Source organism: Lipophrys pholis (genome assembly GCF_963383615.2).
Source record: "Lipophrys pholis genome assembly, chromosome: 11".
NCBI classification, from domain to species: Eukaryota; Metazoa; Chordata; class Actinopteri; order Blenniiformes; family Blenniidae; genus Lipophrys; species Lipophrys pholis.
The window spans coordinates 15396695-15409572 of record NC_137631.1 but is presented as its reverse complement, the minus strand read 5'-3'; the positions used below and the strand labels follow the sequence as shown (position 1 = coordinate 15409572).

Below are 12878 nucleotides of genomic sequence, written 5' to 3'. Positions count from 1 at the left end.
AGCGGGTGAGTTATAAAGCCCCGTAGTTTCAAACTCAGACAGATTTATCCACATACCCCAGTGATTTGACTTTTTACAAGTCAGATAAATGACTAACCAAGCCAAATCTGAGAAAGCCTGAATACTGTGTGCTTGCAAAATAAACAGACTTCCAAAGGTTGTTTTTTTTACCGCAAACTGGACTTGTAAATAGAGAGTTAAAGTCGAGGAGTCAACAAATAAGTTAATCCGACCTGTTAGTTTTATCTTGACGCAACTGATTTTGTGAAATTGCGAAATGGCTTATGTAATTCTCTTTTTGAACGATCAAAACAAATCAAAACATATCACCCTGGAAAATTAAGAGGTTGTTTAACAATAAGAGGTCCTAACGGGAAGTTATTTGATCTGAGGGTTTCTTATAACCAAAATGTTATAAAAGTTCTTGGACATGTAAATAGTAAACACAACAGGAAAGACAAGGCCACATTGTTGTTAGGCACGAAGCTGAAGAGACACCTCTTGAGTGGCATGTGCTCTGCTCAGCTGTTGGTTGGACAGAAATTAAAGGTCAGAACTCATTGCATTGCGAGCTTGGGTCACCAATATCACAATGAGCACCCTATATTGGTCAACCTCATTCACCACCTCAGACTCTTCATTCTTACTGAAGATCAACCTTCCTCTTACACAAAAACATTCCTGGAGCCAGAGTTTCTCTCTTCACCTTTAACATTTCTTCGTGGTCATCTCCTGCTCCATTTCATCCTATCACCATCTCTCCTCTTGGGTACCATGAACCATTACCATGTTGTCTTTCACAACGTCCATGAGTCTTCTCTGGGGTCTTTCCTTTCTTCTCCTACCTGGCAGCTCCATCTCCAACATCATTTATCCAGTACATCCATCATCTCTTCTCAGCACCCTGTAGCCTTTTCTCCAAGCAGCTTAAACTTAGCTCTCCCTCTGATGTGTACATAACCATTTATCAATTTTAAAGTTAATTAGTGGGTCATGTTTTTGATCCTTTTTTCCCTTTTTTTTCTTTGTGATGCGTCACCATACTTTACAATACTGTTTATCTCTCACTTTGCATGTGGCTTTAAAAAACTGCTTTCACAAAAGGAAGTCATGAAAATTAAAAAGCAAACAATGTCCTATCTTTGACTCAAATTAAAAGAGAAACAATAGATTAAAGTCATACAGTTGAAGTAAACATTCAGGAAAACTGCACAAATAGTAAATATTCAGATATGTTTCTTAGCAGACCAACTCTTATTTGTGGGTTTATCTAATATAAAGTATTTGCACTTTTAACATTACCAACATACCATCCACATGAACAAATTGCGTTCTTTATGTTACTTGTGTGATCATGACATAAAGACTTCAAAAATAAGCTTGAGCGATGAAGATTTGATTATGATCACTGAAAAATTAGGTGAAAAATACTTTTTGGAGATGTTTAATAATCCTGTATACAGGCTAAGAGCAAAAGTTCGACAGCAACAGAGTGACATTTTCAGTTTTGAAAATTTTGATGCTCTCGGTCACAACAGTATTACACAATTGCCAGTCCACATTATTCATTTTGTGCATACACCGATACATCGTCTGAACATCTTCGGGTTGAAGCATACTTTAGTAAAATCTGTTGCAAATTTGAAGTAAAAAAAACTGAAGTAATGTATATTGACTTTACTGCTCAAAATTGAATATTTAGTGACCCAATTGTAAGGCTACAAGGACCTTTAAAAAAGGTTTTTGTGACCCATATGTTGGACTTTTGTGCAGATAACTGATGTCACACGGTCACCATTCACACGCTGACCTGCTCTGATAACAAGTTCACTCCCCTTTTACCTCCTATAACTAAACACATAAGACAGCATTAAGGTTTTAGTTGTCTGTCAAAAGATGGGAACCATCGATTGGTGGTTATTTGGCCTCTGGGGTGGCGTTTCAGGCATGGTAACATATAAATGTGGCAGCACACAGAAATGAAATACTTGGAGGACTGTCCATGTCAGACGGCCCTGACACCATGGCAACAAGATGGAGTGTCACTTCTTTAGCGCTACTAGCTCTGCTAGGCTGCTTGGTGGAAATGGATGTAGAGGCTGCACCTCAATCTGAGTCAACAGCAAAGAGTCCTTGGAGACCACAAAGTCCACCTCAAAATCCTTGGGCGACAAACCATCCGAATCCTCCGAATCCTCCGAATCCTCCGAATCCTCAGAATCCTCCTAATCCTCCTAATCCTCCTAATCCACCTCATACTATTTGGTCGACAAACCATCCGAATCCTCCGAATCCTCCGAATCCTCCAAATCCTCAGAATCCTCCGAATCCTCCTAATCCACCTCATACTCCTTGGTCGACAAACCATCCGAATCCTCCGAATCCTCCGAATCCTCCGAATCCACCTCAAACTCCTTGGTCCACAAACCATCCGAATCCTCCGAATCCACCTAAACATTCTTGGTTAATAAAGCCTACGAATCCTCAAAATCCTCAGAATCCTCAGAATCCTTCGAATCCACCTCAAAATCCTTGGTCGACAAACCATCCGAATCCACCTCAAAATCCTTGGGTACCAAAGCCTACAAATCCTCCGAATCCTTCGAATCCACCTCAAAATCCTTGGTCGACAAACCATCCGAAACCACCTCAAAATCCTTGGGTACCAAAGCCTCAGAATCCTCAGAATCCTCAGAATCCACCTCAAAATCCTTGGGTACCAAAGCCTCAGAATCCTCAGCAGCCTTCAAATCCACCTCAAAATCCCTGGATGCCAAAGCCTCAGAATGCTCAAAACCCTCAGAACCCTCAGCGACCCCCACGTCCAATGAATATGATGTATGATGCTTCACAATCTTGGCCTCCTGGAAACCAAAAGATGCCTCAGAACCCTCAGAACCCTCAGAATCCATCACGTTGGGGACATTCAAATCCTCAGAACCCTCCAAATCCTTGGATGCCTTTGAACTCACCGGGCAGTTCGGTGTCTGTGCACCCTCAGACTCCTTGGGTCAAACCTCAGAACCCTCAAAACCCTCAGAACCCTCAGAATCCTCAAAACCCTCAGAATCCTAACATGCCAAAATCCCCAACTCTTCCACCACCAAAGAAGACTCAATTTCCTCAAACAGCTGGAGATCATTCTGTCAACCATCCTAAGATGCCTCAGCAACCACAAGTGTTCCCACCATCGCCTGTGGAGAGTTGTGATGTAGAGGACAATGTGAGAGTCCAATGTGGAGCTCCCAGCATAAATGCTGCTGAATGTGAAGCCTTAAGCTGCTGTCATGATGGCCGACAGTGCTATTTTGGAAAGGCAGGTGAGTTTATAAAAAGGTTTTATGGTATAATGTCTATGTTATTTACCGTAAATGGACAGCGTATAATCTTTTGTTTCACTTCTGCCAGTGACTGTCCAGTGCACCAAGGATGGCCAGTTCATTGTTGTCGTTGCCAAAGATGCCACTGTCCCCACACTTGATACTGAGACAATCAGTATGCTGGGAGCAGGTTCAAGCTGTTCATGTGTTGACTCTAACTCAGCCTTTGCCATCTACCAATTTCCCGTCACTGCATGTGGGACTCTCGTCATGGTAGGATTTCTCCCACTTTTAACAAATGAGATACAGTCTGAAATATTGTTTTCTCAGTGTGTCTTTCAACCTTCTGTAGGAGGAGTCTGGTGCTATAGTATATGAGAACAGAATGTCTTCTATGTTTGAAGTGATGACTGGGCCCCGTGGAGCCATCACCAGAGACAGCGTATATGAGTAAGAGGCCATTTTTACAGTGTTGTGGTATAGAATTGAAAATGTTGACTATGTCGGTTAACGCCAGATCTCTTTTATAGATTGCAGTTCCAGTGCAGGTATATTGGCCAATCTGTTGAAGTTGTGATTCAAGAGTTTGTGAGAGAGGATCCTGTCCCACTGTCAGTCGCTGCTTTGGGGCCTTTACGTGTAGGCATGAGGTTGGGCAATGGCAAGTGCCACACGAAGGGTTGCAATTCAAGTAAGTGCATGACAGGCTGTTAGGGTTACTTTGTTTGGCTTTTATGTTTCAATGTCAGCTGTTATAATGCCTGGGCTGTTTGCTTTCACAGTGAGTGCGGCCTACAGTTCGTTTTATACAGAAGCTGACTATCCCGTGGCTATAGTACTGAGGGATCCCGTATATGTTGAGGTTCTCATCCTTGATGAGGGAAATCCAAATTATGTCTTGACACTCGATCGCTGCTGGGCGACTACATGCGCTGACGCTCACAGCTTGCCTCAATGGGACATTCTCATAGACGGGTAAGTAGAACACAAATTCATACCATCTTGGTAGATTTTTCTGAGAATTCGCACTCAGGTGACCACACCAAGTAAAGTAGTAAAAGCTAGACTGAATTTAACATTGAAGACAATATTTTAGATTAAATGATTTATAAATAAGTGAACCTATCACTTCAAACTGGATTTTATTTTTCAAAACATTTTGACCAAATACTTCCTCAGCAGTACATTTTAGTGCTGATATCCTGATAAACCATGGTTAGGTAATATCAAATGTATATATATATATATATATATATATATATTTATTTATTTTTTATTTTTTTCCTGCAATGGCTTGTAACTCATTCGCCGATTAGTTTGATACCTGCAAATGTTTTCTGCCATGGTAATGCCAATTTCTTTATTTTTACCACTCTCATCATTGTTTGATTTGCTCTCCATCCAGATGTCCAAACGTTGCTGATAATTACTGGACTTCATTGGTTCCAGTTCCGGCTAACGTTGAATTTGCAGGTCACTGCAGACGTTTCATTTTCAAAATGTTTAAGTTCGTGGAACAAAATTCAAAACACATGAAGCAAGAAGTAAGACGCAACACACACACACACACACACTATATGTCATAAGTTTTTCACAGATGAGACTCCAGTTTTAACGCGACTGTATCTGCTTCCACCTCTGTGTTTTTCTACAGCTGTACATTCACTGTACTACAGCTGTGTGCGTGCCTTCATCCCAAACAAGCTGTGAACCTACTTGCATGTCAAGACGTAAGGGCTGATTTTACAGTCAAGTACATTTTAAAGAGGATATGCGTTCATGTTTATATCTGACCATGTCCATGTCTGTCTGCAGGAAGGAGAGACGTCTCAGGTGTGGAACAGAACAGGGCTGACATAAAGATGGTGGCTTCTTCTGGACCACTGATCATATCTCCTGCTCTTGAGGAATAAACAGAGTCGAGCTTATGTGAACATAATCTTTTTCAGTTATTATGAGATTAAAATTCCTTGTACGGTTAAACACACACACACACACACACACACACACACACACACACACACACACAAAAGTCCAAAGTTGGGTGCAGCAAGAATCAGCTGGATTGGATCAAATTATTGTGTTGAGATTTATATTAAAACATTTATCATCTCTGATATATCTTGTATATATTTTCCATTGTTAGTATTATTTCATATATAAAAAATTGACCCTTTTAATGAATGTTTTGTTTACATATGGGGCAGATGTTTTACTAGGATGTGTGGTATGCAGACTTACAAATGCAATCTTTGTGCAATTCCAATGCATTCAATGATTTCATCATCAGTTTTATCAAATGTGTGAAACTTAATTCGAGACACTTCGAGTGAGGCTCCTGTGAGCTTCCCCGCCCTTCCGAAAACACAATCTCACGCAAATTGGGCTGAATGTCTTACGCTTTCTCACAGTTTTGTCATTTAGGCAATGTTTGTAGACACATATTAGCCTCATTAAAATAGTAATGGAAATCCTGTGTATATGCTATGTATCCTACATACATAGCATATACATGTTTTGATAAGGTTTCTAAGTTAAAAAATTTTCTTTTAAATAACATCAGCCCCGTCATCTGATCTGAAATCTTAGTAAGACCTACTTAACAAGGGGTTGCCAAATTGAATCAATAAATATTTAACTTTAATAACTGTAAACTTAACTTTTGGGCAAATTGTTTGATTATTTCTATCACTGTTTAAAAGCCGCTATTATACTTCAAATACATTTAATTCCTAACTAGAAGAGTCAGTAATGTAGAAAGCTAAACATTCCTCATTACCAACATAGTTACATGTCTGAGTAGCACTAATGTGACTCAGTATTGGTAACCATAAAGGAGTGGAGACATTAAGTCCTGCTTTTTATGTAAAATGATCTTCTATGATTAAATGCTGTACTTTTTTTTAGGATCATAAAATATTTAACCAAAGCAGCCAATCAGGTTCCGAAATAAAGTGTCTCCACACGTTCATGAAGATTTACCAAACATAAAGACCAATTACAAGAGTTTTCATCTAACATTGTTTTTGTGTTTACCCATGACTGTATCTGCAGTTGTTTGTGTGTGAACTGAATATCAAATGTTGTATTAGATGGGCAGGTGGGCTTTTCTTTACTGCTGAACACTTGTGTTATTTATCACAGCATGCCGCAGCTACACTCGTCACTTTCCCCACCGGTTATAATGACCGCCACATTACATTCTTATGATCATTTGATAGAGAATTTACCTCAAATTAAAGGTTTTTCTTCCCAAACTCCCGTGTCCAGCTCATGAGAGAAACAGAAACAAACTTCATGTCTTTTATTCAAACATGTTCTGAATACACTGTTGCTGATTCAGCAATGTTCCCCCACGTTGCAACACTTCTCAACCACAAGCTTTCACACCTTAGTTCTGTGTGATACACACCTTGAAGTGTTTTAGGAACATTTTCTTAATAAAATGCACTTTTGCAGGAATTCAACTTGAAAATGTACACATGAAATTCACAATGTGTTGTCAATAAATCCAGCCGTCAGACTCTGCACAATAGAAAACAAATTGACCAATGAGAGAGGAGTGTTAATGGCGTAAGGTGGAGAAAGTAACAGTTTGTGCCGCAGGAGAAATTCATGATGCTCATGTGTGGTAAACAGTTTCTTAAAGGAAATTTTCTCGAGAAGACATGCGACAATAATTACTCACAAAAAGAGAGAAAAAAAAATGTAAAAGTTTCAAATTGGCAAAGAGGATCATTACTATCGCTTCACACAGACAATAGTCGATGAAGTAAAGGTGATTTCTGTATCAAAATTAGATATTGCCTGAAGATGAACTGAGGATAACACAAGTATTAATTTCACAGGAAAAGAAAAAGCCTGACATCCTTATCAGTTGGGAAAGAACAGAAATTTCACTGTAACTATTTGTAGCTCCATTCTGCGTCATCTTATAGTCGGTTAAAGGTCACTGATTGTCCTGCAAGCAAACTCTTTTTCTCGCTCTGCGGGATTTTCCGCAATAATATACTTAATGCGACAAATATAAAACCTGACTGTGAAAACAGTGCTGTGGCTTATTATCAAAGGGTGAATTAACACTTTATTGAGGGAATTTCACAGACGAGAATAGTTGGTCGTGTTTCTCCTCCAACAGTCATTTAGTGAGTCGACCGAGTGGAGTCTTTGTTGTGCCGTTGCTTTTGAGACCTCTGCCACGTGTTTCTGGTAACGTGAACTCACAATTCCATAAGGACATACAGGTAACAATACAAAACAAGCACGGAACCAACACCACGTGTACACCCGAGTCCTCTGTCGCTCTTTGACTGCACATGACCGCTTCAACAGGCACACGCAGTCGGCACCAAACCATATCAACAGCTGCGTGAGTCGTCACCGCTCCCCACATCAGTCAGATTTGTCCTTCTTTTTGCCGCCCCCTATGGGAACTCTACTGGCCACTGCGGAGCCGACTGCACCCACTCCTCCAGCTACGGCGCACACTCCCCCTTTTACCAGCCCGACTCCCATGGCAGGCACAGCAGCCACAGAGCTGACCGCAGTCTTGGTGAGGTCCAGGCTTTTCCCTCCTATCCAGGCCACGCCGCCCACCGTCGCTCCCACAGCTCCCCTGGTGACACCATACAAGCCCCCCGCCAGTCTGCCAAACATGCCCGGCTGCGTCTGTGGGTGGTCCTTGTTATCTACAATAAAATGACAAACACAGTTTGCGATTCGACACATCAACACAAACACTATTTAGTTTTTTTAACACCACGTTACCGGATGGTAACGTGATTTAATTTGATTTGATTTATTTATTTATTTCGAACGAATGAACAATTTAAAATTAGATGAAACAAAGAAAAGGGAAAAAAAATTATCAAAAAATTTATTTAAAAAAGCCCATTTCGATATGATACACTTTGACTCGTTTGAAAAGGGATAGGAAGAAGCCTCGGCTTATCAAGTCCTACCCCCATTCTTCACCCATTGACAATTGCAAAATCCAAGAAAATAACTAAACAGGCAACACAAAAGAAAACAAAAAACAAAAAACTACTCCAATCGAGCTATTTATCAAAACATAAAAATAAAAAACACACAAAAAAGAACAAAATGAACAAGTGTCATTAACATCTGTGAGATTTTCATTCTCCTTCTTCATTTCTGTATTTTTCAAAGATATATCTTTTTTTACATTTTTTTTTAAATTGTGTTCTATTCATACTTTGTTTAATCTTGTCGTCAAGACCATTCCACAAAACCAGCCCACAAATGGAAATACACATACTTTTTATATTGGTCCGAGCATAATTCTGTTTCAAGTTTAGTTTCCCTCTAAAGTTATAACCCCCGACTCTGTCTGTGAGCAGTTTGTGTATGTTTACAGGTAGCAGTTTATTTATTGCTTTGTACATTATTTGTGCAGTCTTAACAGTACATTGGTGTGTTCATGATATCCTACATTACTTACTATACGAATGGCTCTTTTTTGTATTGTGCTCAGTGAATGTAAGGTGGTTTTATAGGTATTGTCCCATACAGCCACACAGTAATTTAAATATGGTAACACCAGTGTATAATACAGAATATACACTGCACTACCGTTCAAAGCGTCCCTTGCATAGTTGAAAGTTTAAAAAAGAAAACACAACTGTTGAAGTCTTTTAAAATCACAATCCCTAAAGCCGTTTAATGTGGGATGGAAACTTATTTTGGCATCCTCAGAGGCAAAACCTGACAGGCCCCTTTAATCGAACTATTATTGGGATTTTTTTCTCCTTTCTTTCTGAAAAATAAAACATTTTCTAAAATTGTATTCAAACACAGCAGATCTCGTAAGTCACAATACTAAAAAAGAAGGCTTTGAGATCATTCAGGGATTTATCAATGCATTAGTGGTTACACAAATAACATAATTTAAAATTGGGAATGAACTGGAATAATTGGAAAATAAGTGAATAAGCCGCAATTAACTGCAAGCAATCTTACCTTTAGGTATTGTGTCATCATTGAGGCATTCAGGCATGTCCTCAGGTACCTGCTCCGCCTGACTCATCTCTCTGGGACAATAAATTAGATAGTTAATGATATGACACATAATATATTTATATAGCTTTTTTAAAAACAAAAAAGAGACATGAGGAGCAGGAAAACAGATTATATCTGAAATCAACATGGCTGACCTAAAAAGGTTTCCTTATATATAACTCATTGTATTTCAGTTTTGCTCTCCTCCATTTCTCTGTGTTACTTTATGATTTGTACTATTTTCAGGGCAATAACCGAAACGACTTCCTGGATTTTTCCAGTTTTTATCCCCTGAAATGACGCAAAGACACATTACACATAGCGATAAACACAGTGCTGCCTTGTTCTGTGACGTCACACTGTGTTTGTGACGAGACCGTTGCATGTCAGCGTTATAAGTGGAGGCTGCTGTAGGCATTTAGTGTGTTAAGAATATAAAGCTGCTTGCTTTGGGTGTGTTTCTGATCCTAAAACAAGGCCGACCTGTTCGCAGTCTGTCGTACAGCTGAACAAGTTTAAGAAAAACAAACAGTGAGCAGATGATTTCTAAAATGAAAACAGCTGGTCCCGAATAGCTTTACTCAGGCTTCAGAGCAAAACTCAAACACAAGAACGTTTGGGTAAAACACCTTAATAAAGACTTGTCAATTGTTTTGAAGGGATGGATTCCTGCTCTGCGCCAAGAGATTTGAGGTAATAACCAATGACATTTGATAAAAAATGCAATGCAGCTTTTAAAAGATAGTACTTATTGAATATATCTTCATAATAGAATATCAAAAAAAGTGAAATATCTCTCTGTCTAAACAACACGTTTCCCAGACCATGCATAAACAACCTTATCTTCCAGATTTGGGGAAACTGATTACAGTCGCATTAAAGTAGTTGTAATGTAATCAGGAACCAGTACAAAACTCGACATCACGAGTCCTGGAAAACAGCATTACTCAGTCGGGGCATTTAGGGGCATTCCATGTCAAATCTGTACATTTCATAACCTTTTTGTGCAACTGACCATCTTGGTTTTCTATCATACACGGTCTAAATATAGACGAGTACGACACATTCTGGGCTGTTGTCTGAGATGAAGAGTTTAGTAAATTATCTTAGAATAATTTCAAGAACTTTGACCTCTCAATGAATGGTTTAGGGACAAAGAAAAGGGTTGGCAAGATGACCAAAATTTTGTTCGAGGTATGTATGTGTAGGTGATCCATATTCAGGTTTGTTTCATATTAAAGAAAAAAAAAAGTGTCAATTATAATTTGCACCTGATATAGTTTCCCATTAAAGAGACGGGACACTGAGAGATACTGTGCGATTTTCATGACTATTATACAAAAAGAAAGAAAAAAAGCTTTTGTGTCGACTGCATGTTCCCCATGTGTGGGTTTTTCTCCTCGGTCACTGGTTTCCTCCCACAGTTCCTCCCAAAAACAAAAAAGATAAATAAATTGGTACATAAGATGGCTGGATCATATATGTGCTTGGGCTGCTCCCTCCTGTCCTGAGGGTGTCATAGCAGATCAGGTGATCTGGATATTTGATTTGGCAGTTTTACAGGGAACAGCCTTCCTGACACAACCCGTCAGCCGTGGGATTCAAACCGGAGCCCATTGCGGCGGACTACGGTCAAAGGCTGGATAATGGACAGGTCACCCATCCTTCACAGGGCACACACACACACAGAGACAGAAGACAACATGCACACACTGCAACCAATACAGTCATTAACTATCCTAAAATAAATGAAGAAAGCGAGTGCCAACAAGCAGTACCAACACCCACTTAATGTATTGAACGACCACCTTGTGCTCCTTGTTATAAAAAACTAATAACCCTTTCTTTTGTTGTGACGCAACATATCAATTTCAATGATACTGTCTAGTAAAAAAGTGCAGTGAAATGCCTAAAAATCCTCAATAGATGTTGCATTGTGTGTTTTAACAAACTCGCCCTGACAGCATGGCTTTGAGGCTCGTTTGCTCACAACAAGGTTTACAGGTCTCTTGTGTTGTTGTGTCCGCTACTCTTCAGAAATTTGTACAAAAATTTGTTTCCTTTGAAATTTTTACTATTTGCTTGTTTTGTTGGGTCACATTGGAGCCTCTTTGCAGGTCGGTTTTGGCCCACGGGCCTTATGTTTGACACCCTTTATTTAAGCAACTGAACTTATTTCTGCAACCATAACTTAAGAAAACTTTAAACCTGATTGAAAGTAGAAGTTTTAGACTTGGGGAAAAATAAAAGTTATGTAAGCTATGACAACTAGGTGAAGGCCCATTTATATAACACGTGAAAAGTGTTGTAGCTTTAGAAACAACATGGTCGGCCTGAGTGGGTTTCCACGGCGTTCAGCATTAACTCTTCTCTGCATTGCTCGCAGGACACGGATGCTGACGTTAAAGTGCTAAATCAGCACTCGCTGAAAGAGTTTGTCCAGTTTGCAGAGAGTGTGGCCCGCAGGTAGGCGGCCGTGTGTTTGTGATGATGTCTCTGACGGTCATCTCAACGGTCATCGACGTCACTCCCCCCCCCGAAAACAAACGGCACTTTTAGGTTCTTCTTAGCGGCGAAACGCCACAAATGTGTCGGCCTTCCTTTCAAACTGTCGACGGAGTTTCCCCCCCGCAAGCTCCATTTGTGTTTTCCACACAGAGAAAACACGGCCGTTCCTCTGCTCTGCGTGGAACTGACGTGGTGGTGGAGAAGTTTTCATGGCTGACGGTGGTGGAGACAAAGTGAACCGTCCCCAGCCGCTGGAGCCTCCAGCTCTTACCTCGCTTCAACGTCGCAGCGCGCGCACAGATCCCACAGTGGCTCGCCGGGGAGGCCGCGGCTTTGTTCTGCGACTTTAATGTGAATTTCACCTCCCGGATCCTGGAAAAGAAAAGGGACGCTGCTGATGGTGGTGGTGGTGGAGCCCGCTTGTTGTCTGTCTGTACTTTTTTGGGAGGAGGACCTCCTGTCTCCACCCATAGACACACACACACACACACACACACACACACACACACACACACACACACACACACACACACACACACACACACACACACACACACACACACACTCACGTACGTTTCATCCTCTTTAATATCCATTTCGCCAAACACCAGAAAAAAGGGAAATAGAAACAGGATGAGTTTGTATTCAGACCCACTCTTGCTACGGACTTCTTCATAATATACTGAACCAAAATACTCAACAAATGATTTTGTTCGTACCATTTTCCACCTTGTGTTAAAAAGATATGTTGCCTCCATCAAAATAAACTTCATTAAAATTTATTTTTTTGTGAAATGATAAAAATGTCTTGCCTGTTTGTATTATTATTATTGTTGTTGTTGTTATTGTTGTTGTTATTGTTGTTTCAGCCATGTCAAAATATACACAAAATACAGACATCTATACACACACACACACACACACACACACACACACACACACACACACACACACACACACACACACACACACACACACACACACACACTAAGGACTAGCGTTTAATTGCAAATTCCCTTTGAAATTCTTTGT

At 40.1% G+C, this 12878-nt stretch overlaps 2 protein-coding genes across 3 annotated transcripts; one reads left to right on the top strand and one right to left on the bottom strand.

The window, feature by feature from the left end:
• The first annotated feature begins 1992 nt into the window (after positions 1 to 1992).
• LOC308117142 (uncharacterized protein) lies at positions 1993 to 6574 on the top strand. The gene is made up of 8 exons (XM_080475830.1): positions 1993 to 3320; positions 3409 to 3593; positions 3673 to 3770; positions 3851 to 4011; positions 4103 to 4295; positions 4726 to 4864; positions 4975 to 5050; positions 5136 to 6574. Exons 1-8 carry the CDS (start codon positions 2003 to 2005, stop codon positions 5231 to 5233), a joined length of 2268 nt encoding a protein of 755 aa, XP_080331956.1. The 5' UTR covers positions 1993 to 2002; the 3' UTR covers positions 5234 to 6574.
• Positions 6575 to 6889: 315 nt separating this feature from the next.
• Positions 6890 to 12445, bottom strand: tmem263 (transmembrane protein 263). Of its 2 annotated transcripts, XM_080474632.1 has the most exons (4): positions 12420 to 12445; positions 12118 to 12218; positions 9300 to 9370; positions 6890 to 8008 (listed from the first exon to the last, which is right to left on the bottom strand). In XM_080474632.1, exons 3-4 carry the CDS (start codon positions 9364 to 9366, stop codon positions 7713 to 7715), a joined length of 363 nt encoding a protein of 120 aa, XP_080330758.1. In that variant the 5' UTR covers positions 9367 to 9370; positions 12118 to 12218; positions 12420 to 12445; the 3' UTR covers positions 6890 to 7712. The 2 variants fall into 2 exon arrangements, with proteins under 2 accessions (XP_080330758.1, XP_080330757.1); XM_080474631.1 differs by lacking the exon at positions 12420 to 12445 and having other exon boundaries at positions 12118 to 12393.
• Positions 12446 to 12878: the final 433 nt, after the last annotated feature.